Source organism: Felis catus, chromosome F1 (assembly GCF_018350175.1).
Source record: "Felis catus isolate Fca126 chromosome F1, F.catus_Fca126_mat1.0, whole genome shotgun sequence".
Lineage (NCBI taxonomy): Eukaryota > Metazoa > Chordata > Mammalia > Carnivora > Felidae > Felis > Felis catus.
This window is the reverse complement of record NC_058384.1, coordinates 21,134,596-21,152,731: the sequence shown is the minus strand read 5'-3', so window position 1 is coordinate 21,152,731 and position 18,136 is coordinate 21,134,596. Positions and strand designations below refer to the sequence as shown.

The following is an 18,136-nucleotide window of genomic DNA, read 5'->3' as shown; positions in this document are numbered from 1 at the left end:
AACTTCTTCCCACGCCAGTCTGTCCCAGCAGCTCACTGAGTCAGGGATGCCTGGGAGGAAAGGGAGGTTGGCTGGACGATGGGCTCCACCAGAGAGAGGCAAAGGGAAAAGACGAAAGGGCAGGACCTTCGGGGATGTGATCCAAGCAAGTTTTTGAGCACTCCTCCAGGTGATTACCATACAAGGCCAGGCCTGCAAACTGCTGCCCTCCCTGCTGGCTCAGGGGTGCTTGGTACTCCCTGCTGGCTCAGGGGTGCTTGGTAACGGTTAGTCACAGCATTTTATTTGTCAGTGTGAATCCAGAATTTAACCGGCTAACAAATTTAAAGCTAGAGGTAATTTCCTTGCTCATTTCTTTAGTTGCCTTAGTGATTTTTTTTATCACATTTTCTCACACTACACTGAATTCAAAACAGGAAGCCTCACAATATTAAATCTTCAAAGTCAATATATTCTTTAAAAAAATTAATGGCAGAAAAGTCACCACGAAAGCAGAAGGTGGGGGGAATCTTGCTAAGGAGAGCAGATTCTTCAGTTTCTCTCATTGTGCCTTTGCCCCTGGAGTCACGATCTGGTTCTGGCACAGTTCAGCACTGCCACAGGCCTGCCTCCCCCTCGTTACAACACAATTCAGCCCCAAATCGAGAGACCACCAGAAAGTCCACAAAAAGCAGTTTGCGTCCAAACTAATACATTAACCCTAAAGAGCACTTTTAAATGAATTTGTTTCATCACCGAACTGGGGTCTATGGAACTGAAGGATTTTGATGTCAGAGATGTACTTCCAGGAACAAAGAACAATGAACTAAAAAGAGCCAATTTGATAAATTAAACTTTTCTGGAAGAAGGCCAAGAGGCTGATTGCTAAGAAGCTGCAAATCATTTTTTTTTTTTTTGCCCTTTTCTTTCACAGACCAAACCAGAAAAATAACCAAGTATGGTTTGTACAGAAGAATAACCTAGACAAAATATTTGGGTCTTTCTACTCTGTTCTCTTACCTGAGCAATGTGCTCTTCATTCAATTCTAAATGCAAAGTTTAAATTGGGTGTCTATTCGTGTTTGATTAAACTCTTCCCAATGAAGCCTTGTTTCATAGACATTCAGAACATAGCATCGTAGAAAAAAGATCAAGATGTTGGTGAACCTTATTTATATCCCATTCCATCCTGTTTACTCATTCACCCAATAAAACTTACTGAACATCTACCCCATGCCAGGAGAGACGTGAAATTGGCTTGACCTAAGGTGATGGCAGTAGATTTACAGAAAAACAGGAGGGCTACTGAGATACCTAGCAGGTAGAATCTGACAGGATTTGACAATGGATCAAACGTGGGGATGAAGGGCCAGGAGTATTCAAGGACGATTCTACTCCTAGGTTTTCATCTGAAGCAACTAGTGGACAATGTGGGGAACACTGGAGGTGGAGGAGGGCTATCTTTCCAACTCCTCCTGTTCAAGAAAGTGTAAGGTAAGTTACAGGGGTCATGGACTCCTGGAAATTAGGAAATAATTTTGTATGAATGTGTACTTTCTCAGGAAACGGCCCTCAGTATTTGACATTTTAAATGAAGTTAATAACATCATAAAAGGTCAGGGATCACTGGTCCATTGCTTACAGAATTTGCTAATTTTTAGACATTCATGTCAAACAGATGATTCTACCAAGCTGCTCAAGCAAATGGTCTTTAATAAGGCTATGTCTCGAGAGCATTCCATGCTTCTGACCCAGTACCAGGACAAAGTAGTACCAGTGATCATGGGTTACTTTCAATTTAGCCAAAAGACTTGACAAACCTTCCACCGAACTCCAGATTTGATACCACAAACTGATTTCCACAATGTTGAAGGACTCTCTGACTCTGACAAGACCCTAAGCCAAGCCAAAACAGAAGACAGGTTCACTGGTAATTAACTACACTGATGCCTGTGACACCTGATTTTGGCTTTCATTGAAATACTCACCATTTCTCTTAAATCAAGTTGCTGAGGCAACTTTTCCGAGCCTCATGAATCTGGACAGAGTCCAGGTAATTGGACCAATTCCACGTAAAAACTACATAGAGACCAAAGAGTTTTCATGGAGTTCCATTTCTGAATCTCAAAAGTTTAGCAAAAAATAATCTACATCAATTGTAGAAAAGGTTGTTGAAGCTCACACTCTATCTGATCATAAACAGATGTTCCACTGCCGAAAGCATAAGGTGTAAAAAGGATGCTATCACTTAATTAGAGCCAAATGTTTCACCTCCCTACTCTCCATTTGCTTAACTATCCTACTCCAAATCAATACAGGAAGGCCATCACTTTTAAAATTCAGAAAAGAAAGGGTAAACTTTTGGCTCTGGCCCATATATGCTCACTTAAGTTCCTTCTAAGCAAAGGGAAAGACAGGTATCATGAGGAAGAAATAGAGAACAGAAGGATATGCTGTGCCTAACAGTCAATATCCTAAATGGTACACAGAGAGTCTTATCTGGCTGACAGGTTTTTTTGTATATATGGTATCAGAAGCAATTTTTGTAAGAATACATGAGTGACAATTGCAGTACCAGGATACTTCTGTCAAGGAGTCATTTGTTCCAGTAAGAAACTGGCTTTGGTACCTACTTATAGTCCCATCGAATGACAGATTAAGGATAAGTTCGTACCAAACCACCCAAATGGAGCCTGAGAACAGAAATCATCTGCTCCGGACAGAAGACCCACTGTAGCAAAGGCTCTGAATGTGGAATCAGGAAATCAGGTAAGCAACTGAGACAGCACTGAATGACAGCTGCAAGCGGAGACTACACTGGTATTCAGTGTGTGGAACAGTCTCAGAAGAGAACTTAAGAAACTGGAACATGGCTTACAAGGGTTTGAGATGTTGCTATTAACAAGAGAAATAAAACAAGTCTGAGATGTAGCTGTCAGGCACTTAAGAAGTGGCTCTAGTGGGAATGAACTTCCAACTTCATGGAATAAAAGTCTTTATCTACAACACAGCAAAGGCTTACGAAGGTCAAGAACAAAAAGGTCGTGCCAAAAATGAAGACAAACGTTTTAATCAAGAAAATTGTCAAATCTGTTTTCATAACTATATAAGCAACCTTTGTATTTCAGTCAATTAAGTTCTCTGGGTCATATATTAAGTGAAATTTTCATTCCTGCAGAATCATCACAACAAAAACTAGACAAAACAAATAAAAAACCTAGACATTTTTTGACAAAACAAATTCCAACTTCATAAATATACAGAAGTCAAACAAAATGCTGTTACAAACTCCAAAGAGCAGGCCAATCATAATTCCTTGATCCCAGTAACTTCCCATTAGTTCTATAACAAAAGTTTAGAGAGCAGAGAAAGGGTCAGAAGTTTGGTTTCCTCATCAAATTATTTATCTAAATTGCACTAAGAAGTAATAATAATCAAGTAAACATTGTTTCTTATATTTTTCCACAAAGTAAAAAAAACATTTGAAAAAATGTTAACAGAAAACATAAAACAAAGTTTATATCAAACAGAAATCTAAAAAGCATTTCCTGAAAACTATGCTTATAACCAAGAAAATTTAGCTGTGAATAAATTCTCCACTCAGTTGTTAAGTGGGTCACTCAATTTCCTGTGAGAAGTGGCACCCAAGTCAATTGTGATTCCAAATGTTAGAGAAGACCTTCTTCACCGAGAAGTTAAAGTAATTTGTCTACATGCTTAACAACGAGCAGAATTTAAAGTATTCTGGTTCCTGCAGAACCAGAGACTAATGACACCAAGAACTTACCAGGCTGACTGGTGACTAAGTGAGACAAATGACACCTGTTAGGAAAAGGACTGTGTTCAAAGAATATAGACAGAACTTCACTGTCATCTTGTAAAACATCAAGATCTGAATGGGCTATAGGAAGTGAAAAATTTTTGATGTCTTAGTGATGGCTCCTATAAAATTATGAATAACGCTGTCCATGGCACTGTATATATAAATAAAATGAATTTAATTCTGAAAAGAGGATCCAAAGTTTGTTAGAAAAGCCTTGCTACACATGTATAAATATAATAGGAAGCTTCAGAAAGACTGCTCTGTAAGATGTTGGTTTCTCATCCCTTACCATGCCCCCCACCCCATTTAGATTCTTTAGCCATAGAATTGGCCCACTGTCATTTAAGCTATCTACATTCAAGAATACAAGATGTTGTAAATCAATCATTCTCCCCTCCAACACCAGGGGTTTGCCCAGCTATCAGAACCACCATTCTAGGGGCACCTGGGTGGCTCAGTCGGTTAAGCTTCTGACTTCAGCTCAGGTCATGATCTCGCGGTTTGTGGGTTCAAGCCCCGCATCCAGCTCTGTGCTGACAGCTCAGAGCCTGGAGCCTGCTCCAGATTCTGTGTCTCCCTCTCTCTCTCAAAAATAAACAAATATTAATAATAATAAAAAAAAGAATCACCATTCTTTTGGACTTATGTAGTAAACTTTGTCTTCTGGAACCAAATCATTTAAATTACAAAAACACAGAGCTGCAATATTTTCCTTTGGAAAAGGCACTGACCCTAGAAGTCAGCAGATAAGGGAATTTGAGGCATGTGACCATAGACAAGTCAGTCTTTCGAGGCTTCAAATTTCTTCATCTAATATCAAGATGTAGATCAAAACTCTACAATTCTAAGTCTCTGGGTTAGACAGAGTCTGACAGTAGGCAGAAGCCTCTAGTTAGCCTCATACCTTAAACTGGGCAACTGGCATCTCAAATGTTTGCAAGTTAAAGGGTCAGTCCAGGCATGGCTGACTGCAGTGAGGAGGGCCCCTTTTGATATCCCGTGGGGTGTTTTTAGATGGAAGACAGGTATTGGCTACAAGCCACTGGTTTTAAAACCTGAATGGCTATTAGTAAAGCTACTCCTTCTTCCAACCCTAAAGAGTTTATAACCAGAATTTTCCTTTATGTTCTTATACCCATTCCTTCTCACACACCTCAGGCCCCCACACATTCCAGTCAACACTTGGGGACCTCCATCACTTCTAACAGATCTTTAACAACAAAAATACAGGGGGCGGGGTCTGTTCTAAGTATATGTGTCAACCAATCTTTAGACAATAAAATATAGTTAACCCTAAACTACAGAGCAGCTACCTATTGTTTTAACATCTCTTATTGTTATCCCTGCCCATATACATAAATCTATTTACTCACGTTCAAATGATCTACTAAATTTTGTTGATGTGTTGGGCTATTTTAGTTAACTACCAAGCAAAACCCACCTTATGGGATAAACAAATTGGCAGACTGGCCGTCCCAGTCAAAGTCAAGTAGTCAAAATATGTACAAGCCTCTCAGAGGCTCATTCTTCACTCTGCTCACTCAGGATGTTAACTATTAATTGCCAAATAGGCTTCTTTCAAAGTATACTGACACTTGTTAGAGATTCCTCTGTCTAAATAATCATCTGGCCATTTGCAAAAGGATGGGAATATGAAAGAGCCTTAGCACAGTGATTCTGTAATCCCCATCAGGTTACCCAGTATTGGCAGAATCCCTACTGGTAGCTCAGTGCCATTACACAGAGTTACAGTGCAACCGACGAAATATATAAACATCGCTTCTACCAGATTCACCTCACCCCAAGCCCAATGACTGCCCATCTGGAGAAGTCAAGTATATTATTCACACTTGGTTTCTTTAAAGGAAGAATTCTAAGAAGTGTGATTCTTTTTTTTTTTTTTTTAATTTTTTTTTTCAACGTTTATTTATTTTTGGGACAGAGAGAGACAGAGCATGAATGGGGGAGGGACAGAGAGAGAGGGAGACACAGAATCGGAAACAGGCTCCAGGCTCTGAGCCATCAGCCCAGAGCCCGACGCGGGGCTCGAACTCACGGACCGCGAGATCGTGACCTGGCTGAAGTCGGACGCTTAACCGACTGCGCCACCCAGGCGCCCCTAAGAAGTGTGATTCTAAAATGAATCTTCTTCTTTAGAAACAAACTGTGGATAATTACCTAAACCTACAATGAAAACCAGAACTTTTCCAGTTCATATCACAGTTGAGTAGGATATTTAACTGGTCACTGACCCTCCATATAACTTTTCAACTGTCTTCTCCAATAAAGATGTCTGATATAAAATCACAAAAGCCCAAATAGGAACTTGCTCTTTCTACTAGGCCAGCTATCGTGATGTTTCCAGATTATTATTATTTTTTTTTTGTCAATTAGAATATCATTCTTAAAGATATATTGGAATTAAAGGTGAATCTGGATTTTCAAATTTTATTGCATTAAATATGTTTTCTCTTAAGTTTTTAAACCAAAAGTCATCAGTATTTAGAGACTTTGGGTTTAACTTTGTTTCACGATTCTTAATCCTAAGAAGTTCCAGCCAGTAATAGTCTAAATTTACTCTCATCTCATTCTCTTCCTCAGTGGACATTTTCCTGATTAAGTACTTGAGAAGAAGAGAAATCCCATATCGTAGAGAGAGAGAGAGAGAGAGAGAGAGAGAGACAGAGAGAGAGAGAGAGAGGGAGGGAGGAAGTAGGGGCCAGCTCTGGCATTTAATGCCGAAATAGGAGGCCTAGAAGAGGGGCTAGAAAGGTGAAACTCTAGTTATAAGTAGCACACCAGTAATTCACGGCTCTTTCTCAAATTTTAATTCTAAGAAATGATTCTGTATTGGATTTTTTAAATTTGGGGATAAGTCTAGTATTTTACCACAAAGAATTTAAATTAGTATCACTCACATTCTTTAATTTCACCTTTCAGTCTCTTGTTTGTTCTTGATGGTTCATTCTATGAACTTAACAAAACGTCCTATAGCGTGTCCCACAATTTGACTTCAGAGAGCATCATGTTACACAGATGCTTAAACAGTACCCTCCTGAATGACTACCACCCAGGAGCTCCTGGGAACCGTGAGTCCTACAGGGAAGGCTCAGTCAGCTAAGTGTGAACAACCGGTCTCTAGAATTGCATTATGAGTCTTCCAGAAACTGCCTGTACTGAAAGACAGCTTAATTTTTTTAATGTGAAAGTTCTTTCACGACCAAAGCCTCAGGATATGGATTTTCTCACTGAGTCTAGCATTTTAAAGAAATGATAATGGTAAGAAGTGGAGCTCTGGATTATCTGGATCTAGAAAATTTCAAATGAGAAAAAAAAAAAAAAAGCAGCCTTACAATTCAGACATCCTTTTTCTGAAGAATCAGAGATCATTTTTGTCTTACTAAATATGGATCACAAGACATCAGTTTTCCAGTTTTCATTTATCAGTCATGTTATGTACAAGAAAGGCATTTATAGAAACACACACACGAATTCCTTCACACTACATTAAACTGAGGTGAACAAAACTATAGGGAAGAAACAATAAAAATTAAAACATTAAATATCAATACTTACACAACAAAGTGGACTGTTAGCATAACACAGCTAACATACAATCACACAGAAAGACATAAGCATCAACTATCAAAATACCGTTTTGTCTCAATACCGCCTTATTTTGGCCTTGGGAAATCACCAAGCCCTAAGGCACCTGGCTTATTGCTTTCTCCTCGACTTCCTCCCTCAAGTTTCCATCCTTTTCACATGGGATACCAATGTAGGAGGCTCCTGGATGTGGCCAGCCGCGCAGCAGCTCCTAAGGCGGCAGTGGCTGTACTCCGGGGAATGTAGAGCTTCTGGGAGATCTGGTGCTCAGGAGACAAAATCAAAGACAGCTGGTCCATGGCTCCGTGACTCTTGTCTTTGAACACTGTAATAGCATGGCTACTAGAAAAATCATTCTTCAGGCGCTCTGGAGAGCTCTCCACTGAAAAAGAAAGAACACACAAGTCTTCTCAAGGGGTTCTCATACTCTGCCTTCTCTCTCCCATTCTAATTCTTTATTAACGTGTGTTACAATCAACTTCTGTTACATGGTGACACCTTCTGTTATGATCAGAGATGAGCCTGGGAAACCAGTCAACAAATGGAAAAGAAACGAGGGTGGAGAGTCATGCGTTGAGATGAAGTAAATCCTTGTCAGAATGAGGAGAGGGAAAGAGAGGGGGGAAACGTACTTATGAACAGGAAGGGAAATTTTCTCTCTAGGACACGATAAAAATAAGTTGGATATGATTCCAACTCCAGGGAGGAGCCCTTAAGCTCCCCTATTTCCATCCGGCAATGAACACAAGTGTACCCCACGGGTGTTTTCTATTGCCAAAGTGGCTCCAATTTGAGACTGTGCCAGTGTAAAAACAAAATTGACCAAGATGTTTGTAAGAAGTTCCAAAAACCAGTTATCAGCCATAAAACAAATTCCTTAGGAATTAGTTTCAACTACGAAGAAAGAACCTTTTAAATGAAATAAATTCGCTGGGAACTCCAATGCCAAAAGTTCTGAACAGCAGGAAGGGATGCCAGGCATTCTCACGCGTCTACTCCAGGCCAGCGCACCTGTTTACCGCCTGTTTACAATGAGAGAAGGCGCTCTGATGCCAGCATCTAAGCAAACACACTGCTTCCTTCAAGAACGCTCTGCTTTAGTTTTAAAAAAAATCTAGGTGAGCTAAACAATGTCCATCATCACAAACACTTCCCAAACTGCCACCGGTATGATTACATTTTGTAAAGCATTGCCCTAGATCTTAAAAACACATATTTCGGAAAATCTAGAGAAAACGCAGGCATAATCAGTACTTTACTCATCTTTGCATTTTTAGCATCTAACATAGCAGCATGTGGCATATGTTCCGTACATTTGTGGTGAATTACGTTCAAGAATTTGAGAGTAAAATTCTGATCAAAAAGTTGTAATTAATGCCCACAAGAGGGGAAAAGAGCTGGTGCATTCAAATAAAAACAAGTGGTTTTACACAAAGTTTTGGTGAGTTCAGATTTTAAAAGGGATAAAGAGTAGTGAAACTTCTGCTTCCGGACATAAGGTTAATTCAACAGGAATTGAAAAACAGTCTCTTCTGCCTTAAACAACTGGAAAACTGGACAAAATGTATGAAACAACAGCTTTTTTTTTTTTAATGAAATTTATTGACAAATTGGTTTCCATACAACACCCAGTGCTCATCCCAAAAGGTGCCCTCCTCAATACCCATCACCCACCCTCTCCTCCCTCCCACCCCCCATCAACCCTCAGTTTGTTCTCAGTTTTTAAGAGTCTCTTATGCTTTGGCTCTCTCCCACTCTAACCTGTTTTTTTTTCTTTCCTTCCCCTCCCCCATGGGTTCCTGTTAAGTTTCTCAGGGTCCACATAAGAGTGAAACCATATGGTATCTGTCTTTCTCTGTATGGCTTATTTCACTTAGCATCACACTCTCCAGTTCCATCCACGTTGCTACAAAAGGCCATATTTCATTTTTTCTCATTGCCACGTAATATTCCATTGTGTATATAAACCACAATTTCTTTATCCATTCATCAGTTGATGGACATTTAGGCTCTTTCCATAATTTGGCTATTGTTGAGAGTGCTGCTATGAACATTGGGGTACAAGTGGCCCTATGCATCAGTACTCCTGTATCCCTTGGATAAATTCCTAGCAGTGCTATTGCTGGGTCATAGGGTAGGTCTATTTTTAATTTTCTGAGGAACCTCCACACTGCTTTCCAGAGCGGCTGCACCAATTTGCATTCCCACCAACAGTGCAAGAGGGTTCCCGTTTCTCCACATCCTCTCCAGCATCTATAGTCTCCTGATTGGTTCATTTTGGCCACTCTGACTGGCGTGAGGTGATACCTGAGTGTGGTTTTGATTTGTATTTCCCTGATAAGGAGCGACGCTGAACATCTTTTCATGTGCCTGTTGGCCATCCGGATGTCTTCTTTAGAGAAGTGTCTATTCATGTTTTCTGCCCATTTCTTCACTGGGTTATTTGTTTTTCGGGTGTGGAGTTTGGTGAGCTCTTTATAGATTTTGGATACTAGCCCTTTGTCCGATATGTCATTTGCAAATATCTTTTCCCATTCCGTTGGTTGTCTTTTAGTTTTGTTGGTTGTTTCCTTTGCTGTGCAGAAGCTTTTTATCTTCATAAGGTCCCAGTAATTCACTTTTGCTTTTAATTCCCTTGCCTTTGGGGATGTGTCGAGTAAGAGATTGCTACGGCTGAGGTCAGAGAGGTCTCTTCCTGCTTTCTCCTCTAAGGTTTTGATGGTTTCCTGTCTCACATTTAGGTCCTTTATCCATTTTGAGTTTATTTTTGTGAATGGTGTGAGAAAGTGGTCTAGTTTCAACCTTCTGCATGTTGCTGTCCAGTTCTCCCAGCACCATTTGTTAAAGAGGCTGTCTTTTTTCCATTGGATGTTCTTTCCTGCTTTGTCAAAGATGAGTTGGCCATACGTTTGTGGGTCTAGTTCTGGGGTTTCTATCCTATTCCATTGGTCTATGTGTCTGTTTTTGTGCCAATACCATGCTGTCTTGATGATGACAGCTTTGTAGTAGAGGCTAAAGTCTGGGATTGTGATGCCTCCTGCTTTGGTCGTCTTCTTCAAAATTACTTTGGCTATTCGGGGCCTTTTGTGGTTCCATATGAATTTTAGGATTGCTTGTTCTAGTTTTGAGAAGAATGCTGGTGCAATTTTGATTGGGATTGCATTGAATGTGTAGATAGCTTTGGGTAGTATTGACATTTTGACAGTATTTATTTTTCCAATCCATGAGCAGGGAATGTCTTTCCATTTCTTTAAATCTTCTTCAATTTCCTTCATAAGCTTTCTATAGTTTTCAGCATACAGATCCTTTACATCTTTGGTTAGATTTATTCCTAGGTATTTTATGCTTCTTGGTGCAATTGTGAATGGGATCTGTTTCTTTATTTGTCTTTCTGTTGCTTCATTGTTAGTGTATAAGAATGCAACTGATTTCTGTACATTGATTTTGTATCCTGCAACTTTGCTGAATTCCTGTATCAGTTCTAGCAGACTTTTGGTGGAGTCTATCGGATTTTCCATGTATAATATCATGTCATCTGCAAAAAGCGAAAGCTTGACTTCACCTTTGCCAATTTTGATGCCTTTGATTTCCTTTTGTTGTCTGATTGCTGATGCTAGAACTTCCAGCACTATGTTAAACAGCAGTGGTGAGAGTGGGCATCCTTGTCATGTTCCTGATCTCAGGGGAAAAGCTCTCAGTTTTTCCCCGTTGAGGATGATGTTAGCTGTGGGCTTTTCATAAATGGCTTTTATGATCTTTAAGTATGTTCCTTCTATCCCGACTTTCTCAAGGGTTTTTATTAAGAAAGGGTGCTGGATTTTGTCAAAGGCCTTTTCTGCATCGATTGACAGGATCATATGGTTCTTCTCTTTTTTTTTGTTAATGTGATGTATCACGTTGATTGATTTCCGAATGTTGAACCAGCCCTGCATCCCAGGAATGAATCCCACTTGATCATGGTGAATAATTCTTTTTATATGCCGTTGAATTCGATTTGCTAGTATCTTATTGAGAATTTTTGCATCCATATTCATCAGGGATATTGGCCTGTAGTTCTCTTTTTTGACTGGGTCTCTGTCTGGTTTAGGAATCAAAGTAATACTGGCTTCATAGAATGAGTCTGGAAGTTTTCCTTCCCTTTCTATTTCTTGGAATAGCTTGAGAAGGATAGGTATTATCTCTGCTTTAAACGTCTGGTAGAACTCCCCTGGGAAGCCATCTGGTCCTGGACTCTTATTTGTTGGGAGATTTTTGATAACCGATTCAATTTCTTCACTGGTTATGGGTCTGTTCAAGTTTTCTATTTCCTCCTGATTGAGTTTTGGAAGAGTGTGGGTGTTCAGGAATTTGTCCATTTCTTCCAGGTTGTCTAATTTGTTGGCATATAATTTTTCATAGTATTCCCTGATAATTATTTGTATCTCTGAGGGATTGGTTGTAATAATTCCATTTTCATTCATGATTTTATCTATTTGGGTCATCTCCCTTTTCTTTTTGAGAAGCCTGGCTAGAGGTTTGTCAATTTTGTTTATTTTTTCAAAAAACCAACTCTTGGTTTCGTTGATCTGCTCTACAGTTTTTTTTAGATTCTATATTGTTTATTTCTGCTCTGATCTTTATTATTTCTCTTCTTCTGCTGGGTTTAGGCTGCCTTTGCTGTTCTGCTTCTAGTTCCTTTAGGTGTGCTGTTAGATTTTGTATTTGGGATTTTTCTTGTTTCTTGAGATAGGCCTGGATTGCAATGTATTTTCCTCTCAGGACTGCCTTCGCTGCATCCCAAAGCGTTTGGATTGTTGTATTTTCATTTTCGTTTGTTTCCATATATTTTTTAATTTCTTCTCTAATTGCCTGGTTGACCCACTCATTCGTTAGTAGGGTGTTCTTTAACCTCCATGCTTTTGGAGGTTTTCCAGACTTTTTTCTGTGGTTGATTTCAAGCTTCATAGCATTGTGGTCTGAAAGTATGCATGGTATAATTTCAATTCTTGTAAACTTATGAAGGGCTGTTTTGTGACCCAGTATATGATCTATCTTGGAGAATGTTCCATGTGCACTCGAGAAGAAAGTATATTCTGTTGCTTTGGGATGCAGAGTTCTAAATATATCTGTCAAGTCCATCTGATCCAATGTCTCATTCAGGGCCCTTGTTTCTTTATTGACCGTGTGTCTAGATGATCTGTCCATTTCTGTAAGTGGGGTGTTAAAGTCCCCTGCAATTACCACATTCTTATCAATAAGGTTGCTTATGTTTATGAGTAATTGTTTTATATATTTGGGGGCTCCGGTATTCGGCGCATAGGCATTTATAATTGTTAGCTCTTCCTGATGGATAGACCCTGTAACTATTATATAATGTCCTTCTTCATCTCTTGTTACAGCCTTTACTTTAAAGTCTAGTTTGTCTGATATAAGTATGGCTACTCCAGCTTTCTTTTGGCTTCCAGTCGCATGATAAATAGTTCTCCATCCCCTCACTCTCAATCTAAAGGTGTCCTCAGGTCTAAAATGAGTCTCTTGTAGACAGCAAATAGATGGGTCTTGTTTTTTTATCCATTCTGATACCCTATGTCTTTTGGTTGGCGCATTTAGTCCATTTACATTCAGTGTTATTATAGAAAGATACGGGTTTAGAGTCATTGTGATGTCTGTATGTTTTATGCTGAAACAACAGCTTTTATACACTGAACAGCAAGCATGCAAGATAGTAATCCCTGAGAGAAGGGAAACAAATGAAGTGAGCTTTACAAGGGCCTCAGCTCACTGTTAAGATGATTTCCTGGCTTCAGTACAAGAAGGGAGAATCCAAACTGAGCCTGGAGATCTTACTGGGCTGAAAAGACAGAGTTTGGAACTCATGGAGGCCAAGCTGCCTAGAATTTGTGGGAGGAAAGTACCGAGAAGAAGCAGATGGAAATCTGCAGAGAGGTCCCTTTGAGTCTTAGGCTGGCTAGTGATCTGGCTCAGGCACGTGAGGAGACCATGAGGCCAAGGAGAAAACCATCCTGAAAGGAACAGGCAGAACAATCATTGTAGCTTCTGGGCAAAGTAGGTCGTGTTCCCACCAGACAGAGTGTAAAGAAATCCTAACATATGGAACATCTAGTCCTATCTCTACCCTCAGAATGGTACTGCCTAAATAGCAGGGCCAACAGACTAAAGACTTTTCTAGGCCAGCCTAATGAAACCTAAAAGAAATGCAAAAATGATAAAACCAATTTCAGGTGATTAAACTGCATCTTCCCCAATCCCCCCCAACCAATTGGTGGATGGGTGGATAGAGAAAGACAGAGAGATACACACAGAGAAGGAAGGAGAAAAGGAGAGAAGGGGAGGGGAGGGAAAAGAAAAAGAGGCCCAGTCAATAATGTAAAACTCAGTGTCTGTCATATAATAAAAAGTTACCAGATGTGCACAGAAGAGAGAAAAATAGGACTTGTTCTCAGGAGAAAAAGCAACAGGCAGAAGCCAATTCAGCAATGACACAAATGACAGAAATGGTACACATGCCAGAATCACAAAGAAAGGGTATTAAAATAGCTGTTCTAAGAGTACTCCAGGTGTAGGGGCACCTGGGTGGCTCAGTCAGTTGAGCGTTCAGCTTCGGCTCAGGTCATGATCTCACGGTTTGTGAGTTCGAGCCCTGCCTCGGGCTCTGTGCTGACAGCTCACAGCCTGGAGCCTGTTTCAGATTCTGTGTCTCCCTCTCTCTGCTCCTCCCCTGCTCGTGCTCTGTCTGCCTCTCTCTCTCTCTCTCTCTCTCTCTCTCAAAAACAAATAAACATTAAAAAAAATTTTTTTTAAAAGGGTACTCCAGGTATACAAGAAGGCAGAGAAAAATACAAGTATGATGAGGGAAAAAAAAAAAAAAAAAGATTTAAAAAGACCCAAACCAAACCAGTAGAGATGAAAAATACAATTTCTGAGATGAAAAATATACTGGATGGGAAAAGAATATATTAATCACTGAACAAGAAAAGGTGAGCACCATTAAGAGACAGTAATAGAAACCATCCAAAGACTAGGGAAAAGAAGTATACCAGTAGGTGTAGAAAAAGTGACCTATCGCATATAATGTGTAAAATTGGAGTTAAAAAAAAAAAAAAAAAAAAAAGAAGGGGGAGTGACAGAAAAACACATTTGAAGAATAATGATTGAATTTTTTTCGGATTTAATGGCAACTATAAACTTGGAGATCCAAGAGCTCAATGAACTCTATGCAGAAGAAATACAAAGAGAACTACACCAAGCCACCTTATAATCAGATTGTTGAAAATCAGTGATGTGGGAGAAAATCTTAAAAGCATCCAGAGAAAATAACACATTACAAAGGAACAAACACAAAAATGACAACACTTGACATCACAGTGACAAGCAAAGTGACATCTTTTAATGCAGTGACAAATATACCAACCTATGACTTTATATCCAGAAAAAAAACTTAAAGAAATGAAATGAAATAAAAATAAAGGCTTTGCCTAATGTGAAAGAACTGAGAAAAGACATCAGTAGCAGACCAGCACCACAAGATATGTAAGTTCTTCAAGCAAAAAATAAAATAATGCTGGACAGAAACCTGGACCTACAAAGGTGTTGATAAACGACAGTCTGTGGGCCAAATCCAGCCTACCTACCACCTGGTTTTTAATAAAGTTTTATTGGAAAACAGCTATGTTCATTCATTTGTGTATTATTTATGGCTGTTTTGCTTTCCTAGAAACTCACACACTACCCAAACTGAAAGAGGAAGTAATAGGAAATTTGAACAGACCCATAACCAGCAAAGAAACTGAATCAGTAATCAAATCTCTCCCAACAAACAGGGGGCCTGGGTGGCTCAGTCTGTTAAGCCTTGACTTCAGCTCAGGTCATGATCTCCCAGTTCATGAGTTCGAGCCCATGTTGGTCTCGGCACTGACAGCATAGAACCTGAAGCCTGCTTCGAGTTCTGTGTTTCCTGCTCTCTCTGCCCCTCTCCGTCTCATGCTCTGTGTCTCTCTCTCAAAAATAAATACACATTTTTTAAAAATTAAAAAAAAAGTCTCCCAACAAACAAAGGTCCAGGGCCAAATGGCTTCCCAGGAGAATGCTACCACACATTCAAAGAAGAGTTAACACTTACTCTTCTCAAACTGTTCCAAATAAACAGAAAAGGAAGGAAAATGTCCAAACTCATTCTATGAATCATTACCTTGATTCCAAAACCAGACAAAACCCCACTAAATTACAGGCCAATACTCCTGATGAAACTGGATGCAAAAATTCTCTACAAGATACTAGAAAATTCAATCCAACAGTATACATTAAAAGAATTATTCACCACAATCAAGTGGGATTTATCCCTGGGCTACAGGGCTGGTTCAATATTTGCAAATCAACCAATGTGATATACCACATTAATAAAAGAAAGGATAAGAACTATATGATTCTGTCAATAGATGTAGAAAATGCATTTGACAAAATACAGCATCCATTCTTGATAAGAACCCTCAACAAAGTAGGGATAGATGGAACATACCTCAACATAAAACACACATACAAAAGACCCACAGCTAGTATCAACTTCAATGGGGAAAAACTGAAAGCTTTCCCTCTACATCCAAGAACGAGCCCGGGTAGTCCATTCTCACTTTTACTATTTAACACAGTACTGGAAGTCTTTGCCTCAGCAATAAGCCAACAGAAAGAAATAAAAAGGCATCCAAACCAGCAAAGAAGTCAAATTTTCTCTATCTGCAGGTGACATGATACCCTATATAGAAAACTCAAGACTCCACCAAAAAAAATTGCTAGAATATATGAATTCAGCAAAGCCACAGGATATAAAATGAATGTGCAGAAATCTGTTGCATTTCTAGACACCAATAATGAAGCAGCAGAAAAAGAAATCAAGATACCTGGGAAAAAACCTAACAAAAGAGGTAAAAGATCTGTACTCTGAAAACTATACAACACTTATGAAGAAACTAGGATACAAAGAAATGGAAAAACATTCTTTGCTCATGGATTGGAAGAACAAACATTGTTAAAATGTCTATACTACCCTAAGCAATCCACACACTTAATGCAATCCCTATCAAAATACCAACAGCATTTTTCAAAAAGCTGTAACAAACAATCCTAATATTTGTATGGAAACACTAAAAGATCCCAAATAGCCAAAGCAATCCTGAAAAAGAAAAGCAGAGCTGAAGACATCACAATTTGGGGCTTCAAATTATACTACAAAGCTGCTATAATCAAAACAGTATGGTCCTGGTACAAAAATAGACACGTATATCAACAGAACAGAAAACCCAGAAATGAACCCACAATTATATGGTCAATTAATCTTCAACAAAGCAGGAAAGAATCTTATCATTGGTCAAAGACTCTTCAACAAATGGTGTTGGAAAAACTGGACAGCAACACGCAAAACAATCAAACTGGACCACTCTCTTACATCATACACAAAAATAAATTCAAAATGGATGAAAGACCTAAATATGAGACCTGAAACCTTAAAATCCTGGAGAACACATGCAGTAAGCTCTTTGACATCAGTCATAGCTCTAGATAAGTCTCCAGAGGCAAGGGAAACAAAAGCAAAAATAAACTATTGGGACTTCATCAAAACAAAAAGCTTCTACACAGCAAAGGAAACAATCAAAAACCTAAAACCTCCCTGAATGGGAGAAGGTACCTACCTGCAAAGTGATGGAGGGTAAAGAGTGCACTCGTGATGAGCACCAGATGACGTATGCAAGTGGTGAATAACTATATTGTACACCTGAAACTAATATTATAACATATGAAAAAAAAATCTCAATAAAAACTTTAGCAAGCTTTGTGTAAATTTACATTAATCCTAAAATTCATATGGAAGGGGCTCTTGGGTGGCTCAGTCAGTTAAGTGTCCCACTCTTGATTTCGACTCAGGTCATGATCTCATGGTTCATGGGTTCAAGTCCTGCATTGAGCTCTGCACTGACAGTGCAGAGCCTGCCTGCAATTCTGTCTCCTTCTCTCTGCCCCTCCCCAACTTGCACGCACACACGTTCTCTGTCTCTCAAAATAAGTATTTAAAAATAATAAATAAAATTCATGTGGAAAATGACCTAAAATAGCCAAAACAATCTGATAAAGAACAAAACTGTATGATTTCATGACTTATAAAGCCACACTAATCAAGGCAATGGTATAAAGACATACAGACTACTAAAACATAATAGAAGTCTAGAAATAGACCCTCACATATACAGCCTGCTGACTTTTGACAAAGATATCAATGCAGTTTAAAAGTGAAATGACAGCCTTTTCTTTTTCTTTTTTAAAGTTTATTTATTTATTTTGAGAGACAGACAGACAGACAGTCAGGGAGGGGCAGAGAGAGAGGGAGAGAGAGAGAGAATCCCAAGCAGGCTCAGCTCAGAGCCCAATGTGGGGAGCTCAAACCCATGAATCATGAGGTCATGACCTGAGCTGAAATCAAGAGTCAGATGCTTAACTGTTGAGTTCCCCAGGTGCCCCAGAAAGGACAACCTTTTCAAGAACTGGTGCTAAAAGTGAATATTTATATGCAGTCAAAATAAACATTAATCCTTATATCGCACCATAATAATAATAATAATAATAATAATAACAATACAAATAGTAACTCAAAAATTAACAAATTGGATCACAGATCTAATTGTAAGACCTAAAACTAGAGAACTTTCATATGAAAAAGAGAAAATCAGTTACTTGGGTTAA

General features: G+C 39.1%; 1 protein-coding gene across 11 annotated transcripts in view; it reads right to left on the bottom strand.

Moving 5' to 3' along the window:
• Positions 1-7,223: 7,223 nt before the first annotated feature.
• The window catches only part of TDRD5 (tudor domain containing 5), a 109,207-nt gene continuing 98,294 nt past the window's right edge, over positions 7,224-18,136 (bottom strand). For 10 of the 11 annotated variants that reach the window (XM_045048473.1, XM_045048472.1, XM_019821702.3 and 7 more), the window contains one exon: positions 7,224-7,790. In XM_045048473.1, the coding sequence (XP_044904408.1) occupies positions 7,564-7,790 (227 nt within the window). In that variant the 3' untranslated portion in view covers positions 7,224-7,563. The remainder of the gene's footprint in view (positions 7,791-18,136) is intronic. The other variant, XM_045048475.1, reaches the window with a different exon arrangement.